Source organism: Vombatus ursinus, unplaced genomic scaffold (genome assembly GCF_900497805.2).
Source record: "Vombatus ursinus unplaced genomic scaffold, bare-nosed wombat genome assembly UNPS02014872.1, whole genome shotgun sequence".
NCBI classification, from domain to species: domain Eukaryota; kingdom Metazoa; phylum Chordata; class Mammalia; order Diprotodontia; family Vombatidae; genus Vombatus; species Vombatus ursinus.
The window spans coordinates 514,959-540,646 of record NW_020954650.1 but is presented as its reverse complement, the minus strand read 5'-3'; the positions used below and the strand labels follow the sequence as shown (position 1 = coordinate 540,646).

At 35.2% G+C, this 25,688-nt stretch overlaps 1 protein-coding gene across 9 annotated transcripts in view; it reads left to right on the top strand.

Moving 5' to 3' along the window:
- Positions 1–25,688, top strand: part of STS (steroid sulfatase) — a 175,887-nt gene that overhangs the window by 131,344 nt on the left and 18,855 nt on the right. For all 9 annotated transcript variants that reach the window (XM_027842421.1, XM_027842415.1, XM_027842416.1 and 6 more), the window contains 2 exons: positions 4,497–4,656; positions 14,427–14,548. In XM_027842421.1, the coding sequence (XP_027698222.1) occupies positions 4,497–4,656; positions 14,427–14,548 (282 nt within the window). The remainder of the gene's footprint in view (positions 1–4,496; positions 4,657–14,426; positions 14,549–25,688) is intronic.

Genomic DNA, 25,688 nt, shown 5'->3' with positions numbered 1-25,688 from the left:
AAGGATGAAAAGCAAGTAGAAAATCCTGAAACAATATCAAATGCAAGAATTATTAGCATATGCTTCTGCCACTAAAATTGACTTGACTTACTGGGTGGTAGCATTTATAAAGTGCAACCCATTTTGAGAACAGCTGTTCATAGCAAGAGTTCCCTGCAGAAGGACAGAGCAAGACATATTTGAATTCTGAAAGAATTATTTCTGTTATCTTTCTTATGTGGTCTCATGTAATGTAAAGTTTTATTTTAAGCATTAACCTGTAAACTAATTTAAAACTAAATTTTAAATTGACACCTTGACATTTCTGCTAAAAAACATTAATGTCTCCCTACTGCCTGAAGAATAAAATTTATTTAGCTTGGCTTTTCAGGGTCCTCTATAAATTGATGCCATCTTAACTTTCCAGCTTTATCTACTACCAGCTTCCTAGCAAGACCTTTGTTTCAGGGTAACTGATTGTCTTCTAAGCCTTTATTTTAATTTTCCACCTCCATACCTCTTTATCCTATCCATTTGGAACATTTGACTTTCTCTTACTTTTGTTTTCCCAAATCCTACCCATTTTTCAAAATATAGCTCCTTCCCTGATTATTCCAGCTGCAAGCAGTCATTCAGATTCTTTACTTTCACGGTATGTCATTTCTGTGCCACTCATATAACACATAGTGACTCGTATTATAACTGTCTTGTGTTCACCATATCTCCCTTAGGAGAGTGTAAGCTTTCAGAAGTCATATCTTTGTAACTTTCCCCACACACCCCTAATCCCTTCACAGAACATTCCTGCTTATAGTAAGTGGCCAATAAATGCTGTTTGAATAAACAAATTAATGAATGTTCATCTTTTTGTTTCCATTGTATCCATTGCCTGGTAGATACATATCCTTTTTTTTAATTTAGTAACATTTATGGGCATATTTAATTCCAAGGGGGAAAAATGTGAGACTGGTTTAGAAAAAAAAAAAACACAACAAGCTACACCATCTGACAAATATCATGCACATAAACACATACTCTTGAATGTGTGATTGTACTTCCTAAAACATGGTTTTCCCTGTAGAAATGTGGGCATTAATGTGCAAATCTGCTACAATTTAGAAAAAAAACATTTCCTGATGCATTTTGTATAAAGTTCTTCTTATAGCTTTACATAAATAGAATGCTATTATGTTTATCAGTGTACCTTTTTTTTCCCTTCTAAATACAAACTGTGAACTATGAAAGGAAAACCTTACACAGCTAAAATTTCCCATGTGTTGAAGGTTGAGTAAGTTCAGCTGTGTTGGATATTGAAGCATCATGTTTCCAGGATAAATATCACCAGTTCTTTTAGACTGTTCTCATATGGCAAGGCTTTCAGTCCTTGCACCATCGTAATTACTTTCCTTGGGATGTGAGATATATCTGATCAATGTTTTTAAGATGTGGTACCCAGAATTGGACTAGCTTTAGAACCGGAAGGAATCTTAGAGGTTATCTAACACTTTCATTTTATAGATGAGGAGACTGAGACCTAAAGAGATGAAATGGTTCACTTCACACAGAGAATACTAGAGATGCAATTTGAGCCTATGTTTTCTGACTCAAACTAATGCACTTTTCACTATAATTTGCTGGGCATATACTCAAACCTGGAATTAGGAAGACTCATTTTCATGAGTTCACATTAGGCTTCAGGCATTTACTAGCTGTATGATCCCGGGAATCAAACCCAAATCTGCAACTGTATCTATGCCTTTTAACTCTGTCACACTCTTCTTTGTCTTTTAATGCCACGTAGCTAACCTTTAATATATTCAGAATAATGAAAAAAGTACTGGTGAGATCAACAATGAGAAAAACGTGATGTATTTATTTTAATCAATATGTGAAAGTTCCCCTAAAGTCCTGCCCTTCTATAGTACTGGGGCATAGCAGGGACCCAGGCTCTCCAATCCGTGCCTCAGATAGGGGCTCAAGAATGGACTGTGCCTGTCATCTGAACACCAGACTATTGTTGTACAGTCATTTTTCAGTTACATCTGACTCTTTGTAACCTCATTTGGTATTTTGAAATGACAAAGACACATTAGTGGTTTGCCATTTCCTTCTCTGGCTCATTTTATAGGTGAGGAAACTGAGGCAAACAGGGTTAAGTGACTTACCCAGGGTCACACAGCTAGTAAGTGCATGAGGCCAGATTTGAATTCAGGAACAATAGTCTTCCTAACTCCAGACCTGGCACTCTATCCATTGTACCATCTAGCTGCCCTGGAACACCAGACTAGTTAAATTCAAAAAAGTTTCATTAATATGGACAGTTAATCACTTGAAGATGACTCTTTTTGGTTTCAGTAATTCATGAAAACACTAACTGAAGTGTAGAAGAATTGTAATCTCTGTCAGGAGAGAACATTCAGCCTGGTGAAATCGAATCTTTTGAAATACTGAAATAAATAAGCAAAGAGAATTCTGGAGGTGAGAGGTGTACACATTTTCAGTGTGTCGGTGTTCTGGCCTATCTTCAAATTTTATATGGCTTACCTTTCCTTAACCATGTGGGACCAAGAAAATGTGTCAAACACACTGATGATAATATTCTTTACATCACTGAATGATCACTCTGTAAATGTAACAGCTTTAATTTAAAATTGCTAAGGCAAAAACTGAAAAAATCTGGCCTAGTATAAAGCTAACCAGACTAGAACTCATGTACTGAAAATCCTCCTAGGACTCTGCTTCCGACAACTTGTGTGAACTCTGGCAAATGATCTAAATTTTCCATTTCTCAGATTTTATATCTGTGAAATAAGGGTAATATACTTGTCACCTAATTACCTTAAGGTGCTGTTGAGAATATTGTGATGAAGGAGGAAGAGCATTCTTAGCTTCTCAAAGAAAGAGGCTGTATAAACACGAAGATTACAAACCTTTGAAGTTTTTTTTTTCATTTTTGGCCTGGAAACTGGTACACATAATACAGATCAGTGCAACTGTTTTTAAGATCTTATTAATGAAAGGAACCCAATACAAAACAAAAAGGTTTTTTTTTAAATCAAATCTAGCATTCAAGAAATTAAGAGATCTTTCAAGCTGCCTTTAATTTTTATCTTCAGAAATTAAATCTCGTATGTTAAAGAACTTTAATGTTCTCAATTTCCTATAAAATGTTGGGGATTTTCTCATTTATACCATTTATCTTAGTACCAATTTGTATATGTTTGTAATATATACTTTAAGACAACAAAACCTTTATTTTACAGAATATCATCATCTAGATTTTTCATGACAGACTCTCTTGTTTCCTGACCACTCTCGCTTTTCTTGCCCCATTATTTTAATATTTGTTGTTATTGCTCAGTTGTTCAGTCATGTTCAACTCTTCATAATCCCATGGACCATACTGTCCATCAGGTTTTATTGGCAAAGATGCTGAAATGGATGGCCATTTCCTTCTTCATTGGATTAAGGCAGAGGTTAACTGACTTGCCCAGCTAGTAAGTATCTGAGGCCACATTTGAACTCAGGTCTTACTGACCTTAGGTTTGCTCTCTACCCACTGAGCCACCTAGCTGCCTCCTTTATTTTAATATAGGGATATTAGATCTCTGGTTGTCCAGATCATTTAAAATATGACCAGAATTGTATTACACTTTGGGGACATATTAAAACATGTTGTGGGGGGAAGAGATTTGATCTTTTTATTAGTGCATGCTTATTATTTAAAAAAAAATTCTTCTCCTTCATCCCCTCTCTTTACTCCAGGAGAACTTTCCTCATTACTCATCTAGTGTCCAATTTGTCTGGTTCTACCTCTGTATATATAAAATCTTCCCTGTCAATTTTGGTCCATATCAATTGCTCTGGTTCCTGCTTATACTGTTTTATTTTATCACAAATACAAGCACATAATCACTTAGATTCTCATATTCTACTCTGATTATTTTCTGAATTTGTCTCATATCTCTAAACTAAGAAACATGGTGGTATAGTGAATAGAGAGCCCATCCTGAAAACATGAAATCCAGATTCATCTGCCTCTGACACATACAAATATGTGAGCCCATGGGCAAGTCACTTAACCTCATAGCATCCCTAAGTAGCTCTCTAAGACTATAAATTACAGATTGTTGATCTCCATTGATGGAGGGAGATTCCATAGCTGAAGTTTCTTATGCTCATGAGATTACAAAAGAAAATTATCCAAACAGCCTTTTGTGGTAAATTACAATAACACACAAACAAAAAAAAACCAATTTAACAATTATCTCCAAACACTTTGTGGGCAGGGAACATGCTATACATTTTCTTTCATAAGTGCTAACCGCATGGTACTCAGTACATTCTTGTGAATCCAGTTGACATCACAAGAATGTTTCTTTTTCTAATTTTTCACCCTTAAACATTCTTCTCTTACGCCTACTCATACCCAAAACATATGATACGAACTTGGTCAGGATATTTTACAAGAACATCTAATATAAGTCTCTCCTGCTCTCTATCCTTCATTCATTCAGGTGGAAAAGCTAATAACTGGGAAGGAGGTATCCGGATTCCAGGACTTCTTCGCTGGCCAGGAGTGCTACAGCCTGGAACAGTGATCGATGAGCCAACTAGTAACATGGATCTGTTCCCAACCATTGTCAAACTTGCAGGAGCAACATTGCCTGATGACAGGTACTATATTTACATGGTATTCGCTTAGAATCTAAATGAGATCTCACAGTCTTGATTGTCCAAGTTCTACAGTGACTTAGGCGAGATTTGTCATCTGTGGCTGTTTAAATATTGAGTAGGAAACCCAACAATACATCTGAAAGACCCTTCTTTTATCATCATGTCCTATGAGCTCCCAAGTGCAAGAGAGCTTTAAGGGATTTTAGAAACATGGTTCTAATTTGCTTTGCTTGACCATGTGTATTTTTATGAGGAGGAAGAAACAAAAAAAAATGCTTGGCAATGGAAAAATAAAATAAAAATTGGGGAAAAAAGGAAGGTCTGTAATTTGACTCCACCTAGAAGTCATTCTCATTGTTGGCATAGTGTAGCTAGATAAAGTCTATTCCTCCTACCTTGGACAAATGTAACTTTTTTGTGATCATATGCTAAGAAATATATAGTGGGTAAAGCAAAATTAAAAATTAAAGGGGGAATGGAAGACAAACAAAGGGAAGAGAGAGAGAGAGAGAGAAGGATGGGAGAGACAGACAGACAGACAGAGAATGAGAATTATAGCAATTAGCAGTCTCTGACATGACCCTCTGACGTCCACCTCTTGGATTTTCCCAGCCAGTTTCCTTAACTGGTCTATTAGTGGGTAGCAGCCATGGAGCTGCCTGTTCCCAGGCCTCTTTTTCCCCTCTGAGACCATTTTTTTGGTCCCATTCTCCAAGAACTCCCAGCAGTTGCAACAAGGGATGCATCTGGCACAACAGTTAAAACCCCAATTTACCAGCATGTCTTCATTTAGCAAATCCTAAACTAAATGTCTGTCTCTTAAATTTAAATACAACTTTATATGGCACTGCCAACAGTTTCCTGTTAAGTGTTATTACTATTCTGGGGAGTTTTATTTGAAGTATGCTGATTAATTGTTTTCATTAGTTTGGTTGCAGGCCAGGCTAATGTCATGTAGGCTACTACAAATCTTGTTTAAATTCATCTTCTACCCTTTCAAAGAGAAAAGGGGAAAAAGCCAATAAAACAGCAACTCAACAGGAAAAGAATTCAAAGATGTGCTTTCTCACCTCTCAAAATTGATCTTTTTCAAGCTGTGGTCCTCCGTTCTTTTTTTTTTCTCAAAAATAGGGAAGCTTCCATGACAGTTATTTCCTCTGTCAGTTCCTTATTTTCACTTCCTGTGTAATCACACCAGGAAGGAAAAATGAGGTGTTTTAAGCATCTGTTTCTTTTTCCTGACAATCTGTTATTCACTTACTGCTTCAAAGAGGGGTTGAACTGGAATTCTCTCAATCTTCTCCTATTTCACTAATTGCATTTTCTTTTCATATGACAGGATCATAATTATCTTCACTATTCTAGCTCTTAATTTTGAGAATTATTCTTTTAAATTAGTTTCATATCCACATTAAAAAAAAACTATTCTAAGAATATCAGACCTCTAAAGTGTTATATTGTATATTAATTGGTTGATCTTATTGGAGCCAATTTGTTTTTGGCATCACCATTCATCTTCAGTGCTTGAGACCTTCTTTGACTTTTTCCTCTCATTTCTTATATTCAAACAGTCACAAAACCAATTCTGCCTCTATTTTGTCCTTTGTATCTAGCCTCTCCTTTCCATTGTTATTGTTGCTAGCCCAGTAGAGAACCTCATTACTGCTCACCTGGATTATTGCTATGGTCTCCTGTCATCTTCTTGCTCCCACTTATAACTCCTCTAGTCCATCATTCTTCCCATTACCAGATTAATAATAAAAAGAATTTTTTGTGTCAACAGTGCCTAGCACATAGTAAGCACATAATAAAGCTTGTTTACTTAACTAATAGCTAACATGCATTTAGCGCTTTAAGTTTATAAAGTGATTTATGTGTATTGCCTCATTTAACTCTCACAAAATCCCTTGGAGGTCAGTACTGGTTTTGTACCCATTTTTATAGATGAGGAAACTGAGACTCACTGTCATCACATGACCTGCTCACAGTTACACAGCTACCAAGTGTCTGAATCAATATTCAAATCCAAGTTCTCTTGACCCTAAGTGCAGCACTGTATCCTCTATGCAATCAACTGTATTACTCTCTTATGTACAATCTTACAATATTTTATGTACATAGCTCCAGTCATCATTCCTGAGAGGCTCAAACATCTTCAGTGGTTTTTTTTTTTTATCACTATCAAGTAAAGTTTAAATCCTTTTGCTTGTCATTCAAGTCCCTTTACAATCTGGCACCACCCAGCCTTATTTTATATTATTTCCTACTAGATACTGTAGTGTTGTCTTTTCCACTTCTGTCTTTTGTCCTTGTAAATACCTTGGAATTTTCCACCCTTGTGTCTTTATTCACATAATTTCCTATGCCTGGAATTTCTTTTCTTTTTTTTTTTCTTTGGCTGATGAGTTATTCCATACCTCTTATCATCAGCTAACCCAAGCAACATATCTTCTTACATGAAGCTTTCCTTCTCTGATCTCTCAATCAGGCACCATCTTCCTCTATTTTATTGACCATAACAGTTTGCCTTGTAACTCTAACACATTTATTGTGTAATATTGTGTGTCAATAGTTATCTATGTTTCTGTCATTTCTCTATTAGATTAAGGTAAAGACAATTTCTTATCTAAACTAAGATTTTCTGTAGAACCTTAGTATTTTGCAAGAGCAAACAAATGTTTCTCGAATGTAATTGAAATAATACTATAAATAATAGCTTTAAAAAGAATAATATAATTTCCAGATGTTGAACTTGTATAAATAGGACTAACCTAGGTAGAAAAGCACTGGAGTATTCTATTACTAATTATGTTATTCTTACAAACTTCTTCCCAGACTTATGGAAATTTGGGAATTGCTTTTAATCAGACTCCCTTCCTACAAAGAGACCTTTTTTTTTCTCCTTTAAAATAAAGAAAATTTTTTCTCTAGGGAGTACTTTCTTGTCCAATCAAAGGTTTGCCAGCGAGGAGAACAGCCCACATAGTCATAGTTTCCTCCTAGGTAAAAAAGATTGCTTGCATATCCTTAGAGCACCAGTGATACATTCCACTATGGGATTTTTGGTTTGCAAATTTTTAACTTACTATGAAAGAAGATCCATAATTTGAACCTATGGTATGCCTTCATCAGGATTCTTTTTGTGAATGGCAGTTTCATTTGTATACTTCAGTAGTTTATTTTAATTTAATTTCTATGTGTTTTATCAAAAGAATTTTGATGCCCCATCACCTCAGGCAAAGACTCAAAAAATTAGTCCCCCCTACTTGGAAACAAATGGATTTTGGATACAAGTTAAGGGCAATCTTCGGTGATACAAGACGTGTTGGAGCAAAAGAGAGTTATTAAAAAAGAATACAGTCACTTTGGAAGTCTTTTGGCAGAGAGTTGGGGGATGGGAAATCATCTAGGCATCCTGAAACATTATTACTACTCTAATAATTTTATATTAGCTATTTCAAAATTGGTGAAAAAGCACTCTTTGTGTTGGGGGTATACCTACCCTTTATTTTGTTCTGCTGTTTCTATTGTTAAAACCTGACAGTAAGAGCCCATCATGCACAAAGCCACAGAGATTGCAAAGTAGGTGCACAACCTCTTTGAGTTTGGATGAGATTTATAAATCTTGATTTTATTATAAGGCAGTTGGGAAGTGTACACAATTAAAGATATTCTCAGTAGTCAAGTTTTAAGTGCCCAATACCGTGAACCCTACTCCTGCAGTTTATAAAAAAGTAAGAATGCCATTCTGCTTCCCATCCAATTTTCCTTTATTAAGTTAGAATGAAGAAATTTACTTATTTGCGTTCATAATACATCTAACTGTGTGAACTGGAGATGAATCACCTTAGCTCTTAAGGCTCTATTTTCCAAAATTATTAAAAGGGGTTGGATCTCTAAGGTCTTTGCGATTCCAAAATCCTATGACCCTATGAAGGTGGAAAAGTGGATAACGTGCTGGACCTAGAGTCAGAAAGACTTCTTCCTAAGTTCAAATCTGGGCTGATACTAACTGTGTGTCCCTGGGCAAACCACTTAACCCTGTTTGCCTCAGTTTCCTCATCTGTAAAATGAGCTGGAGAAGAAAATGGCAAACCATTCTACTACCTTTTACAAGAAAACTCCAAATGAGGTCACAGAGTTGGACATGACTGAAATGACTGAACAACAACAATATGATTCTATGACGATTATTTCCCTGAAATAGCTATTGCTTATTTTTTGTTAAACATGCATTATATATAAGCACAACTGGAAAGATCTCTTGGGGAAGTTTCTAAAATCATTTCTAACTAAATGTTAAGGTCAGCTCCATGGCATACAGCCTGACCTCAAGTTATATAACTATGGAGCCATATAAATTAATTATTAATGCTCTTAGCAAGCTACCAAGGGTGGACTGATTTCCAAATAATTTCACTTTCCCAATAAAAAATTTTAAAAAAAGTTAATTTTCTGAAAACAAATGAGAGAAACCACTACAGTAGTCTTTAAATTATTTATGATATGGCCATAACATAAAATTCTTAATTGAAATGAGTTGTGTGGCAGATAATATAAGCTATAACATTTCATTAGAACACAGACTGCCCTAATGGAGCTTTTAAAAGACTGAAGATTTGAGCCAATCAATTGACAGTCATTTATTAGTGTGTATTTACTGTGTTCCAAACATTGCGCTATGCACTTACTGAGTTTAATATACATTGGAAGTTCATATATAGAATAACAGTTTTAATGGGATCATGGTTCCTATTTTGTGAAAATTCATACTGCACTCCCATGGTGTGAATGATGATTCTGGAAGCAAACTTGTTTGAGAAACTAAGTGTTGTGTGAATGTAGGCACCATTGAAAAGTTCAGCCAAATCAGGTTGCTTTCCATTTTTCATGGCAGAAATGAGCTCTACTTTGAAAGACCAATATTTCTGCAGCACTGTTATAAATTGGCTCACCATGGCAGTTGATTTATTGAGTGCTTCTAGGAAATGACATGTTAGGTACAGAATATAAAAAATGAGATTCATCTTTGCATTTGAAGCTAAAAATGATTGCAAACTAAGATTTCCTGTTCAAAAGGATGAAAAAAATCTAGTCCTTTTGCTTCTTAATAATCAAAGAGGCTCTAAGCATTGAGGTTTTTTTTTTGGCGGGGTGGGATGAGGCAGAAAAAAACTTAAGTAAGATTAGTTTCATATTATCATCATCACCTTTTAAAATATATATGTATATATATGTATATACATATATATTTATCCTTAATTTCTAGTGTTAATTGTAGTGGGCGCAAGACAAAGAGTAGCTTCTCAAAAGGTAAAATTAGTTATTGTCAACTGGCACAACAGGTACTATCTCACCATCTGGATCTCTAGACAGATTCTCTTTCCACTGGGAGGTGATAACAATATAGATTTTGAAGACCTATCCATCCCGGCTCCTCACCTCCCCTGCCAGCTTTGTTAACACTAAGAGCCATGGTTCCACACTCCCTACGTGACTCCTAGTTATGTACTCCCTACTTACCTCTCCTTCCTTCCTTCCTTTCCTTTCTTTCTGCCCAATTCAAAATGCTACATTATTATGTCTTGAATCCTTCTTGGGAAGGATTTGAAAAGAACTAAAGACAGTAACTACTGTTTTAGAATAGAAATTGTATTTCAGAATAGATGCTGTTTTTTGAATAGAACTGTCTCCACCATGTTTCTCATTCTAACTGTTATAGTTAACAAGAAAATGGGATTGGGAATTGGTCCAAGTTTATCTTTTGTTCTTATTTTTAACTTATGATAATAGAAAATTTTCAGTTCGTAGGCTTTTCGAGAGCTCATGATTAATAATAAGGGCCAAGACCAGAGAAGAGCTAAGCAACAAGACTATAATTACCTGAAGGGGTATTAATGACACTGAATAAACCACAGGCAGCTCAGAAGATGCAACACTACTCAAACATTCATATGTGATATATAATGTTGTATGTATACGTATAATAGCCTTGTTATATTTTTCAATTTTCTCATGCCTTGTGATAGAAGATGATAGAGCAAATTTAGTGCTCTTTATTTAGAATAAGTAGATGTGGAAGCTAAACCTTTTAACTCTTTCAAAGAGCTATTTGTCCCTGATTTCATCTGCATTGTTCTGCTTGTAAATATTTTCATCTGGTTAGCAACTTAGTACAGTGCCCTGGATATAGTGTGTGCTTAGTAATTGCTTGTTGAATTTTATTTCAACTGTTTGTAAAAATGCAAATTTGCAATTAGCTTTTTCTTTAAGAAAATTCTCTTAATTCTCTATTGATTGCGATTGATTTTCCAAATTATTTTATCTCATGGCATACCTTCTCCCTCCACTTGAGGCAATTCCTTCCATGGCCATTAGGATGTTTATGAGTAGATTGAGAACATTGTAAACATAAGATACATAATTCTAGTCAGGGCCTTTAATTCTAACTGCATTTCATTCTGACTAGTAAGGGCTCTTTAGTGTAGGCCTACTTACTGTATTTTGAATTTATTTTTCTTTATAAGTCTAATTGTCCATGAACTTGATATGATTGTCTTCTCTAGCCATAGTGCCACTTCTGTGGAAACAAAAATTGATGAATAAAAAAAAGCTTTTTAAGGAAAAAATTTTTCTTGAATTATGCAAAAAAAAAAATCAAGAGAAACAAGCTATGAAGAGTTTGATAGAATTTTGCCAGTTTTCAGCATTCTGCTAATTAACCAATTAAGTTAAATTCAACAAATATTTGTTGTGCATGTATTTTTTGCATAGTGTTAGAAAAATTATCCCTCCTCTTCTACAATTCCCAGAATTCTTTTCCAGAATTCTTAATAAAACTGCTTCCCAGTTTTTTTTTCCTAGCAGAACTAGTACTGTAATCTCGGAGAAATGAACATGCATTAAATACATAGAACTAACAAACACATTGATTGCTTTTGAAATAGTTAAGCTGAAAAATACCAGTCTATAAATATAACTTCTTTTCATTGGGACTGTTAACTCTAATCTAGAATTCCTGACTATTCCAATCAAATACCAAGCATACAAAGGGAATATAATCAGCTGACCTGAATGACCTTTTGAATACCTGGTCTTTAGTCCCACGAATGCCTCTGGGAACCTGTGGAGATAGATCCACCTGACTTAGAAACCTCCAGCTCTCAAGGACATACTGAAGTCTTATTCTTTTCTGTAGTTTTATTTCTCAATTATTCTTCCCTTCTTCCTAGCCTGGAAAAAAGTCACACTAATTTTTTTTTTCATCATCCAGTCTTAACCCCCCTGCCAGTTTCTGGCTCAGCATTTCCAGTTCATCAGAGTCCCCCATACAAGTCCTTCTGCCACCTTATTTGTTCACCACAAACATGATTTTCCCATGTTCTCTCTTAATTCAGTCAGCTCCCTTCTCTGGAAACTCTTGTTGCTCTCCACTTCCTATAAGCTGTATTGGTAAGAGTCTTTTGGAGTATACTATAAACCCTTGAAAGAATAGGAACTGGGTGATTAGGAAAGGCCATTCACATTATAACAGGAAGCTTCTTTTCTAATTCAGGAAGATTGACACTGTGCAATGTATGTGCTGGTGATACAAAGATAAAAAGAAAAATATTTTTAATGGGAAAATAATCATGCTTTGAAAGATTTAAAGTTCTAGCTCCCATATATTTTGGTTCTGAGTAAAGAGCACGATACCTCCCTCATCTACTGTTACAAGCCAACCAGTACAACTGGAATTCAATGTGAGAAAATGCAATCAAAACTACATCAAGGACCTGGAGAGCAGGTTATAGGGAAGAGAGGTGACTAAACTGAGAGAGACTAGTGTATATTGTGTACTTTTCTCATGTAGGGACAACCTAAGATGGAAAAAAAGAACTCGTGGAAGTGTCTGATGACCTGGATAGATTTAAAATTGGAAGGTACTTTATGGGCCTTCTAGACCAACTTTACCATTAATGACAAAACTGAAACAAATGGAGGTTAACTGATTTGCCCAAATTCACATATTTGCTGAGATTTAGTCCAGGTCCTCTAACTAAATGATCTTTTCACAGTACCATCCACCTTCATACTGTCACCTTGACTGTGGTTTAATCTTTTCCTTTGATTTCGTCATGAAGTAATTGTAGCTTAAATTGTTCCATCTTGATTTTTCCACAAAGCAATCAAGTTGCAACAATTTATTAGCTAGTTCATCCATTACCATACCAGATTGACTCCAGTCAAAAGCACTGTGCTAGGTACTATAAGGACTTCAACACTCCTACCAACAAGGAGTTTGGGATCTAGTACAAGGGTTCTTTTATTTTTTAAATTAACATTTAATTTTTATTTTATTTTTCTCAATTATATGTAAACAAAACTTTTTAACGTTTGTTTTGTAAAATTTTGAGTTCTAGATTCTCTTCCTCTCTTCTTGAGAAGGTAAGCAATTTGATATAGATTATACATAACCAATCATGTAAAATATTTCCATATTAGCCATGCTGCAAAAGAAAATTCAGAACAAAAAATCAAGAATAATAAAGAAAGTAAAAAAAAAATGGATGCTTCAGTTTGCATTCAGACTCCATCAGTTCTTTCTCTGGAGGTGGATGGCATTTTTCATCATAAGTCCTTCAGAATTGTTTTTGATCATTGTATTGCTGAGAAAAGCTAAGTCATTAACAGGTGATCATTGTACAATGTTCTCCTGGTTCTGCTCATTTTACTTTGCATCATCTCCTGTAAGTCTTCCCAGGTTTTTCTGAAAGCATCCTGCTCATTATTTCTCATAGCACAATAGTATTTCATTACAATTATATACCACAACTGGTTTAGCCGTTCCCCAACTCATGGATATTCCCTTAATTTCCAGTTCTTTGCCTTCACAAAAAAGAGGTGCTAGAAATATTTTTGTATATTTAGGTCCTTTTCTTTTTTTTTTTCTTTGATCTCCTTGGGGTACAAACCTAGTAGTGGTACTGCTGGATCAAAGGGTATGCAGTGTTTTATAGCCCTTTTATGTTTTATAGCATAGCACCAAATTGCTTTCCAGAATGGCTAGATCATTTCACAACCCCACCACCAGTGCATTAGTGTTCCTATTTTTCCACGTCCTCTCCAACATTTGTATTTTTCTTTTCTGTCATATTAGCCAATCTTATAGGTGTGAGTTGGTACCCCAGAATTGTTTTAATTTTCATTTCTTTAAACAGTGGTTATCTAGAGAATTTTTTTCATGTGACTATAGATATTTTTGATTTCTTCTGAAAACTGACTGTTTATATCCTTTGACCATTTATCAATTGGTGTAGTACAAGAATTCTTAACCTGGGACCCACATAATCCTCCCACCTCTACTCTTAAGTGAGCCATAGATAGATTTCAGATTGCCCGTGGATTTGAAAGGGAAAAATTATATTTCTACTTCACTAGAATTTGTTCTCTTTACAACCTTATGTATTTTTTATACTTTTAAAAATATTCTGAGAAGAGGTTCATAAGAAGGGGTGCATGCCACACAAAGGGATAAAAAGTCCTAATTTAGTAGGTGGGATAATGCAAGTACAAAAACAACTGCAATGTGAGGCAGAATATGAAGTTTAACATGGTTATTTTTAGAGAGATGGGGCTTTCATCATTTACCAGACCCATGCAGTTGTAAAGCTCTTTTGTCTACTAATGAAAGGTGAATCTTTAGTTGGAATTTCTCTTCAACCCCTCTCCCTCCCACCTCGACACATGTGACTTTTCTCTCACAGACTTTCTATTGCTTTATTATTTAGAGTTATTGATGGACGTGATCTGATGCCCTTGCTTCAAGGAAAAATCCTCCAATCTGAGCATGAGTTTCTCTTCCATTACTGTAATGCATACTTAAATGCAGTACGTTGGCATCCAAGAAACAGTAAGTAAACTGACCTTTTAATACTTCTAATATTTCACACAATTTATAGCACCGTGAAAGGATTTTTTAAAAAAGAAAAGCATAGCCAAGGCCTATAGTATGCCAAGTAGAGGGCTAAAATTGTGAATGTCTGCAGCTTTCTCCCTTTTCTTTTTCCTCCTAATTGCACCCATGTCCAAATAGTTGATTTACTGAATGTCATTAGTCTGATGCTGTGCAATAACAATACGCATCAAAAAAGCATCAGTGCCCAAATAAATTTGCTAGGTTTATTTATTTGGAACAAAGTTCAAGTGGCATAATGTTTTTATAAAGTTCAAATTAGGCACTGCCTGATTTGTGAGTTTTCTAGGTAATGGGATTTTCATGGAATGTCTAATTTGGTTTTATTCTACCAGTTTTACAATTCACTTCTGAAAATAGCTCCATATAAAGGAGCAAATGGACCTATGTCAAGAGTCCTAATTGAATTATCAAAACTTCATAGATGTTGCCATACGTTTATATGTATTTTTATTATAGTCTTTAAACTGAGAAATATAATGGAATAAGATGGAAACCACTGTGAAAACTTATGTGAGCCAGGTAACTTAATCACTTTCTAATGATAGAAGGTCTCATTCCCCAGTTTTTGATCAGATCTTAACTAAAAAACTCACTTTCATTTTTAGATATTATTTAAAGCTATTGATCATAGATTTAGATTTGGAAGAATCCTCAGAAGCCATTTAGTTCAATACCCTCATTTTGCAAATGAGGAAACTGAGGTCTAATGAAGTTATACGGCTTGCCTGAATTCACACTAGTAGTAAGAGTCAGTTTGGGATTTGAACTCAGGTCCTTTGACTCTGGAGACAATGTTCTTTCTACTACACTACATTATGTCCAAAAGAAATGGAAACAAAGATTTGTTATCTTATTTCTAAAGCATTATAGTGTTTACATGAAACATCCCAAGTGCAACTCTTAGCTTGCCAAGGAAATGTGATTCATGTTCATGGTAATTTTCAAGTTCTTTTTTTGTACAACCTTGCTGCACAATTAATTTAGCTCTCCTAACTGGAAGAATTTCTTCCTCCCTTAATTCCTTCCTCATATGCAGGCAGGAAGGTGATAACAACCTTTATCCTAGCCATAATAATTAGACCAGATTTACACCCTAACATTTTCTATTTAAATCAATGCATTTTACTTGCAGTTAGCTCTTTTAAAAAACTCCAACAATTTCACTAAGTACACATGTAATTTTAAGATTCAGAATGTAAACTTCTTGAGATAAGGGATTATTTTATCTTTTCTTCCCCCTTGTAGCTCTAGTGTCTAAGCACAATATGCTAGGGATTAATAAATGCTATTTTTTTGACTGCTCGAACATATATAATCTGCCCAAATGTCCTTGTGTCTCTAGAATGCCTATTTCTAGCTATGTCCCACTTCTGTTTTATATCTTTAATTACTCTAATAAAAGGGAATTTTACTTTCTCCAAGTGTAACAACATTCAGCAGTCAGAAAGCACAATTTATGCTCCTCCATGTATAAAAAAAGTTGCTTATTGTTCATTAAGCCTTGCAACATTGTATTTAGATAATGTGATTAGATAAAGCAATGGATGGTGTCAGACTTGAAATCAAGAAAACTTGAGTTTATATCCTGCCTCAGATACTTACTAGCAGTGTGACCCTGGGCAAGTCACTTAATAACCTCTCTCATAACCTCAGTTTCTTCATCTTTAAAATGGGGATAATTATACCACTTACCTATAGGGGTTGTGAGGATTAAATAAGATGTCATACATAAAGCATAGCTTTATACGTAAAGCATAAATGCTAGTTATTATAATGTCAAAATGTCTCTTAGAAAGCAAAGTAGGAATGTATTTAATTGGAGTATGAGAGAAACATATTATGTGAAGAAGAGTAAAGTAAAAAGGATAGGAAGAGACAGGTAGTAAGCAAAATTGAGAAAAAGGAGAGAACCACTGGATAGGAAGCTGGCCCTAGGAAGCCATACTCTTATGTACAAAGACCTTTGAGTGATTTGAGTAGCATTCTCTCACAACTCATTCCTTATTGTCTCTAGCCTTTAGCCAATCAGAAAATACTTACTTTGGACATATCAATGTTAACATGATTTACCTCTCTAGTTTCTAGTCATAAGTTGAAGAAACCACTGGCCTTCCTGAGCATCCAAAGACTAAGCCCTCTTCTGTACTTTCCAAATTAAACTGATAATCGGTAATGACCTTCCACAAATTTAGTAAGAAAGTTTTAGGGGTTTTTTTTGTGTATCATTTTTTGTTTTGCTGCTAGAGGATATAATTTGCTGCTCCATATTTGTTGAATATTCCTAGGAAGAAAATGTCCTTTAATCCAAAGGAGTCATTGCAAGACTGAACTGGGGCAAGAAAAAAAATCTATGTTGACCACAAACTCTTTTACAAAGTCTTAGTGACATTGAAGGTTGCCACACTACATATCATATCTTAAAAAGAAAAGATTGTTTTAGTATGAAGATATTGAAAATGAAAAAAAAAGGGTTAACTGGTTTCTTTCTTTAGAATAAGATCTTCTAAAATCCTGAAGCTAGAAGTATTTTAAGACTCAACCATTTGTCCTCATTTGTTCATGGCTTACATATTCAAATATTGGCCCCACTAAACATTTATCTTTTAAAAGAAAACAGAATGTAAAGTTAACTGTATTGTCATGGGTTTTGAGTAAAAGGCCTATCCATGTGATGCTCTATATGTCTCGGAAAGTGGGATAGCTCTAATATAACTGAACTGATATCATTCACCACCACCACCACACCCAAGTTAAATAAGAAAAGGCTTTAGAAAGTTTGACATGGTTTTAGCATGAAGAACTCTCCTTTTGTGAATGTGGAAAATATGAGTGCAATAATGTGAATATTGTGGATTTTAAATTTTATTGTCATCCAAATCTATATTATTAAAAATGCATAGCAGTGATGGCATTTACAGAGAAAGTAGACTCTTGATTTTCGACTTTGTTGTAGAACATCCATTGGTAGGAGATACATGCTACAATCATATATGGTATTGATTTCTAGTGAACTCCGTTGTGTACTTAGATTTGGTTGAATTTGTCATGTACAGGACATTGTATTAGATTCTAGGGTTAAATAGACAAAAGTGAAAAGGTCTTCAAGGATCTTACATTCTATGGGCAGAGACAACATGGAAACAGATACAAGTAAATACAAGACAATTGAGAGAGCACTAACTATTAAGAGAATCAAGAAAGGCCTTCTGGAATGGATGGTACCTGACCTGAAGCTGGAAGGAAACAAAAAGTTTCTAAAAGGTCAGAATGAGGAGGGAGTGGATTTCAGGTATGGGGAACATCTTCCATAGAAGCATACATGTGGGGAATATAGAACTGACTTCAGAGAACATCAAATAGACCATTTCAGCTAGAATATCAAGGGATATTAAAAAATCTGAAATAGTAGATTAGAAACAGATTATGAAAGATTTTTAATGTCAAGTTCAGGAGTTTGTAGTTTATCCTAGATGCAGTAGACAACCACTGAAGATTCTTGAACCCAGTAGGGACGGAATCAGAGATTCATAGATTTTGATCTGGAAGGGACCTCAGAGAGAGGCCACCTTGTTTGACTTCTTTGCTTTAGGATTATTATTGTCAAATGATGGAAAATTGATTTGGGAGAGGAGATACTGGAAACAAGAAGACCAATTAGAAGACTGTCATAATAATCCAGATGAGAGGTGATGAGGGTTCGCATGGGTACAGGGAAGAAAACATATGGGAAAGATATAGAGGCAAGATTTGGCAATTTGGAAAAGTCAGGGAATAGGAAGAATCTAGAAATATACACGAAGTCTCATAAATAATAGTATTTTAGCACCATGAATAATAGTACTACCATTGTGTTAATAATATATGTGATCGTCCTTAGCTGTGAAAAAAATGTTTTATATGTAAAGTGATTTTTAAGGAATAAACAGCGCCATTAATCTAGCTCAGGATCAGACACAACAACATATCCAGAGATGAGGAGGGGGAAACCTTTCTCCCTAATCTCTTTTGTCTTCTGTAAGAATGCAAAGATTACTGAAATGGAATCAGCAGCCATATCCTACCAGATGAGCATTTTTTCCTTGTGTCTTGATGGGGAAAGTGACTAGACAAAGAGGAGACCTATCACCACTGTCCCCAGAGAATTTTTTTTTTTTTGGTAAGGGAAGAAATGGAAATGGAGAGAAAGGAAGGCCATATTGTCCTTTTATTCCATAAGTGGCATTGTAGTGAACTTCAAACCTTTGGAGAGGTGTTAATATGGAGCTGATCTCTGACATAAACTGTCATTTTTTGGAAGGGAATGGGGTCTATACCAGTGATTTTATCAGTGTATCAGCACGGAGAACTCTTTTAGTCTAGAACTTTATTCCAGAGGTGCAGATGAGCAACTCCTCAATCACATATAGACAAGAATTTGACTGGGAAACTAAGAAGTGATTTGGCAATAGCAGACCACAGCTAGTTTGTATCCTAATTAGTATTTGAACTCACGTTTCTCTGATTCCAAGGCCAGCCTTCTATCCTCTATGCCATGCTGCCATCTATTTGTTGTTTTCTAAAACATTTTAAGTGATTTATCAAGGGGAGAAAAAAAAAAAAACATGTGAGCTTCTGATTTCATACATGATAAATTAAAATCTCACTCCAATGCCACGTCCAGACGTGTAAGTAAAGAATTTTTAGAGGTTGAAACAAAGACATTTTAAGCCTGGGGAAGTGTGTTTAGATGATCACACTCACTGATGAAGCGTGATATCACAATCCAGCTTTATTAGTCATCGTAAATACTTAAAGAAAAAACAGGAGAGAAAGTTTTAGAAACTGTTTGAGTAGAGAGAAGGGATTTCTCTGGAATGGGAGAAACTCCTAGAAGAGTAGGAGATTGATGGTAAAGGAGATACCCTAGAGTTATAAAATTGCCCTAAATTACTGCAAAGGAAGAATCAAATACTAGTGCCATGCATTGTATAGTGCTGTTAGTAAATACAAATATATAATCAGTCATCTCCTAGAAGATACTAAAACCTAAGTTATTTCAGAGACCAACTTTCTAGAACCTTCTAACTTGTGGAATACATTTATATTTATACTCAAAAGTAACAAAAAGGGATTAAACAGATACCAAAAAACTCACATAAACAATACAGCTCTTTAATAATAAGGAAGCAGCCCCTGAATGCCCCGAGAGCAGTATGCATAGTGGAGAAATTCTCTGTAAAGAAGAAGGGAATCTCTCTGATTGACTAATGATGTCTATAAAAGACCATAATTTTAGAATAAAAACAGAGGAGCGTGGAAACATAAAAGAAGGCAAATGATAAGAAAGCAAAGGTGAGAGAGAAGAAAGAATACATTGGAGACTGACAGCAGTACCAGCAAGAGTGGAATCTGAGCAGCAGACAGAGAAGTGCCAGTGATAGTGAAACAGAAGTTAGATTATCTCTGCAGTTATGGATGTGGGGGGAGAGGGAGACAGCCCCCTGTAACTTACCACAGTGCTTCTGAAGATATACTACAATGGCAAACTAAGATATAACCCAATAGAGTAATTGAAGCTTGAATAATAGTATTATAAAAGCAAGCACTACAGTAGAGGCAAAGAACAGAAGGGTAACGCTGTCATGCCAAACTTAAAAACAAACAGACAAACAAAAATAGAAACAACCAAAATAACTATACTGAGAGATTTGACTTGAAAAGGACAAGCATAAAAAATGTTGATGGATCAGTATAGCATTAACTGTTCTTCCCAGTAAGAATCTGTAAGAGACTCAGAAAGGGCTGCTGTTAAATCCTTTATGGGTTCTATGTCATCCAAAGTCAAAAAGCAGTAACGTACTATCTCCTCTCACAAATTAGCACATGCTTTTTTACAGAGGGCCAGCTAATGCATGGGTCCATAAAGACTACTCTTCTTTAGTGTCCCTATTGTTTTTTTTTAACCTCTCAGAGCAATAGTCATACCTGAGGATAGCAAAACTATTTTGTTGCCAAACATCTGTGGACCTTACCTGTAAGAAACGGGCAGTATCTGAAAAATATTATATAGAGAGGTCAAAGAGAAAGACCAAGATATAACGGGTTGCTGAGGGGAGTGAGAGCTTAAAGGTCACAATGTCTCTCAGAAAGCTATAGTCATTACAGGAGCCACTATTTGCATAGAACATAGAATTTTAGAATTCTTTAACCTGCATATGAGTTGCTATTCTGCGTAGATCAGAGGGACTGCTGGCATGTGGTTCCCTTTTCTTACCATCATGTCTCTTATTCCTTTTGCTATTTGAAGAAATGAGTTCCTAGGGAAAATTACCTCAGCCAAGGGGTTATGATACATATTTAAATGGATTTCTGACTGCAAATTATGGTACAGTTGAACTGAGAAGAATCAGGAAGAATTAAGCAGAGCTAAGGAGTTCAGAATCAGTTAACAGAAGAATTTGAAAAAGGTGTAGATTTGATCTCAGCATAGGTTTTTGTACTTCTGGTAAAACTTGACTGAAGAGAATAGACCTTCATAGCCCTTGGCTGAAATAACATGACTGACAATGCTACAAAAAGCTCCAAAGCCCTTGAGTCCAACTAAGGAGACTACTGAGCTACTTCACATTATTAACAAAAACAATAGCATAGTGCTTTGAAAGTTCACAAAGCACTTTAGTCAACATTTAGCCAGTAAGCATTTATTAAAACATCTACCATGTGCCAGGCAAAGTACTAAGCACTGAACATCCAAAGAAAGGTAAAAGACAGTCCCTACTGTCAAGGAAATCACAGCATAAGGGGGAAGACAACATGCAAACAATAATGTGCAAGCAAGATGTAGATGGGATATATTGGAAAGAATAGAAAGAGGCAATGCACTTGCATTGAGTGGGATCAAGAAAGACTTCTTGCAGAAATTTTGGCTGGTTCTTAAAGGAAGGCAGGTAAGTTAGGAGGCAGAATAAGAGGAGAGAGGATTCCAAGCATTAGAGACAATAAGTGAAAATATGTTTCTTGTGTGTAGATGTACCACACATAATTCCTTTGAAAATCTGCCCTTCTCATTGAGAATATACATATTCATGAGAGATGTATTAGAAAACTGGTTATGGGAAAATATTTAGATTCCCCAAAAGGAGGGAATGAAGATTCTTTTTTTTAGAGAGGACATAGATTTTTAAAGCCATAGGCCAATGAATTTTGATGCCATTCTCTGAAAAAAAAATTCTAAAATTGTTATTAAACTGAGACTTTATAAGCATTTGTATTGCAAATCCATCATCACTCAGAGCCAGCATTGGTTCAGTAAGAACAAATAATGCCACATTAATCTCATTTCCTTTTTTGATATCTTTTTCAATAAAGAAGTTTTCAAATTCATAGCACCAGGGGATGATGTAGACACAATGTAAAAAGATTTTTAGCAAATCTAGACATCTCATGATACTCTTATCAATAAGGTGAGAAATTAAATGATAATAAACTTAATGATAATATATATAATTTATCTAAATTTGCAGCTGCTTAAATAACACTGTACCAAAAAAAAGAGTGTCAACTAATGGATTGATCTAGAAGGGGGTAGCTAATGTCACAGGTTCTGCCCTGGGCTGTGATCTAACTATTAAAAATAGTAATTTGGATGAAGGCATAGAAATCATGCATAATATAACAAAAAAATAGATACTTCAAAGATAGGGGGGATAGCTAATGCTTTAGATGACAGGAACAGGATATGAAAATATTTTGATAGGACTAACAAAATGAAGTTTAATAGGGGTACATTGTGAAGGATATTCCTTCTTCATATCCCATAAACAAATAATGGAAATGAGATACAAGATCAGGTCCAATTGAGTTAGCAATGTAGATAAAATTTAAATGGAACAAATACTATTAGCAACAGTGAAGGACATGATTTTCTGGTGGGTAAGAAAATCCCTTGGGAGCAGGCTCTTTTTGCCCTCTTATTTCTTAATTAATTTTCTAGAATGGTAGTCACGTTATACTACCTAGTGGGTAATTGAGCTTTGCATACTTTGCTCCATCTTTTTGCAAAGAAGGCATATGACCAGAAAGCAAATTAATGACAGTTTTCTTTCCTTCCTCATAAGTTAGTGGGGAAGTAAAAGAGGAAGGAAGGAAGGAACTTGGGATAGATCGTCTCTAAGTTTCCTTCCATCTCTAGTGTGTGAATTTTGTTTTATCTTCTTTGGAATTTCAATGCAAGACAAAGTCTGTTCCCACTTACATCTGCTTCTATTTCTAATTTTCCTGAATTTCCTTCACTGATTAAGTTGATCCTTAGGTATTTTAGTTTCAGCTAAAGCACTTTTCCTGGAGACAACTTTCCCTTTTTCATTTCTTTGTCTTCTTCCTAGGGAGAAGCAAATATGATAATCCTCTATTATTTATATTTGTTTCTTTACCACCCTTATCATTTTCCCAATGTTCTTTTTTTATACTTTTTATTAATCCTTAATTAAAAAAAACACACCCAGTGCTGATTTTAATTCTTTCCCCCTCTTACAGATGGTGCTTTCCAATCTTAGTCAACATTTTTCTCCCTCCCTGATGCTCTGAATTCCCAATATCTGCCACTTCAGAAACTCAGTTAGATATTATATTTCACAGAACTTTCTGTATAGTAGACATTTAATAACTGTTTAATTGAATTGTTGAATCATTTTACTGGGTTCAGTTCTTCTGCTACTTATTATTTTTGTAAACTGGGACATATGGCTTCAACTTTCTGAGCCTCAGTCTCTGTATCTGTAAATTAAAAGAGCTGAACTAGATGACTTCTCAGTTCTCTTCTGGATACCCCTCATTCTATAGTTTCCTCTTTTCTTTGTGCTTTAGTACTGGGTCTGTGAGGATTTTTTGTGTAAGGTAAAATGATTTTACTGGGACTACAGCAAGAGAGAAAGAATTAGGATTCTTATCCTTCTTCTGACCTTTTGAATGCAGAAATCCCTGGTTACTCTCCTTCTCCTCCAGTCAGGCATAACTTCCTTCTGCACTTTATCCTTGGCTTTATCTAGAATGTAGGAAGTTCCATGGGAAGGACAAATGACCCGCTCTAACAGCTCACTCAACCCTCCACCAGCCAGAAACTATTGCTGAGCTTATCCTTTGTCTGTGAGAAAACCAAATTCATCCTTTTAATCTATTTTGGAAAGTTACAAAATATAAATCATTATGATTCCTTTTCATTTATCTCTTGAGCCTCTATCAAGATCAATTCCAGTAACTTTTGACAGTCTTATTTTCTCTATCTCATTCTATCCCTTTCTATAACATGCCAGTTACTGTCTCTCTATCTCTAGTATCCCTTTCCCCACTAATGAAACACAAATCAGAAATTGCTGTGGTTGACCTTCAGCCTTTAATTTTAATTAAACAGAACTATAAATATACTTTAAATAACAAGTAAGATTTGTATTTAACATTTATTTCCCCAAGTAGAGAGGGTAGGGTAAGGAGGGACAGGGGAAAAATCACTGTCTGGTATCTGTTCTCTTGAATGGAGAATTCTGACTGAACCTCACCCTAACTTTCATCTTGGTCTCATGTTGTTCTTCTAGTAGCTTTGAGCAGGAGCAATCCTGTTATTGGTTATCCAAGTTCCAGTGTCTGCTCAAAAACTAGAGCCACTCCCACCTCCAACACCTTCTCCATCCTCTCTTAAAAACCTGAGAAAAGAGCATCAGAACTCATCCTCACACCTGCACACATTTCACCTCTCCCAAGACTTCTCCATGGCAAGGAAAATATAAAATAGTCTCTTTAAGGTAGTAGATTTCAGTCCTTCCCCTCCCGAAATAAAAAAAAAAAACCCCTGCTAATTTCTGTCCCATCCAACAGGCTTCATTCCAGCTGTTCTAATCATTTGATAGAGCAAATGCTACAGCACAATTAGATTTCCCCTTACAAATCACATGCTATGTGACATTTTGACCTTTCATATCATCTTTATTCCAGATTTCAAAATGACTGCAATAACTGTAGTTCTATCACTAGGCTATGTTTTCCTGCTCCCATTTGTGTTGATGTAGTAACATTAATATACTGGGTAAAATGTTTAATTTTTAAATGGTACCATAACAACAGTACAATGTTTTCCACTAGAAACATTTTCATTTTGGAATGCAATAGAGTTTTGAACAGTAAACGACTTTCTTTCCAGTGCCTAACTTCTACTTGTTATACCTATAAAAATCCGTTTCCACAAGTAATTATGTATAGTTCCAATGGAAAATTTTTCACTGAAATGTGATCGTTGTATCTTTTTGCAAATAAACATTTTTATCAAGATTTCCTAACCACCTTGACGGAGGAACATTTGCTGAGACATATAAATAAGGTTTCTTCTTTGAAATGGTTCATCCATTCACCTGCTTTCCCAAACAGAGTCCAAATTACTTTTACTTTTTCTCTGTTTTCTGATATATGGTTCCAGTTGCAATTTACTATTGGAGACAAAAGAAATCAGCCCCTGATCACTGCACTGTTAAATCTCTTGTCCCTTCTATCTTCTCCTTTCAGATTTTGTTATTTTCTCGTTAGTGAAGGTTCTTCTCAGATGACTCAAATAAAAAGTTCTTCCTTTTACTGGTTCCTTATTGATTCTACTATCTAAAGTCAGAAGTGCCTCACAAAAATCTATTTTTAAGCTCTGTTTATTTTCTCAGTCACTTCCTTATCTTTAACATCCTGTCACTCTTCACATTTTCAAATCAATCTACAGAAAAGATACTGGATCAGGAGTCAGGAAAATTGGGTTATAACTCCTACTTTTCCAATAATTAGTGCTCTAACCTTGGGAAAGTCACTTAGTCACCCTTGGTGTCAGTTTCCTAATTTGTAAAATCTGTAGGGAAAGTATAATATCTAAACTCTAAGACCCATTGTAAGATGACATTATTGATAATTCTTGAATTATTGACATTATTAGATATTTATCTTTTTATATTTTATATCACTGAAATTTAACCTAATATTATAAAACACATTATTTTTTAATTTTTTTTTTAGGCAATTGGGGTTAAGTGACTTGCCCAAGGTCACACAGCTAGTAAATGTCAAGTGT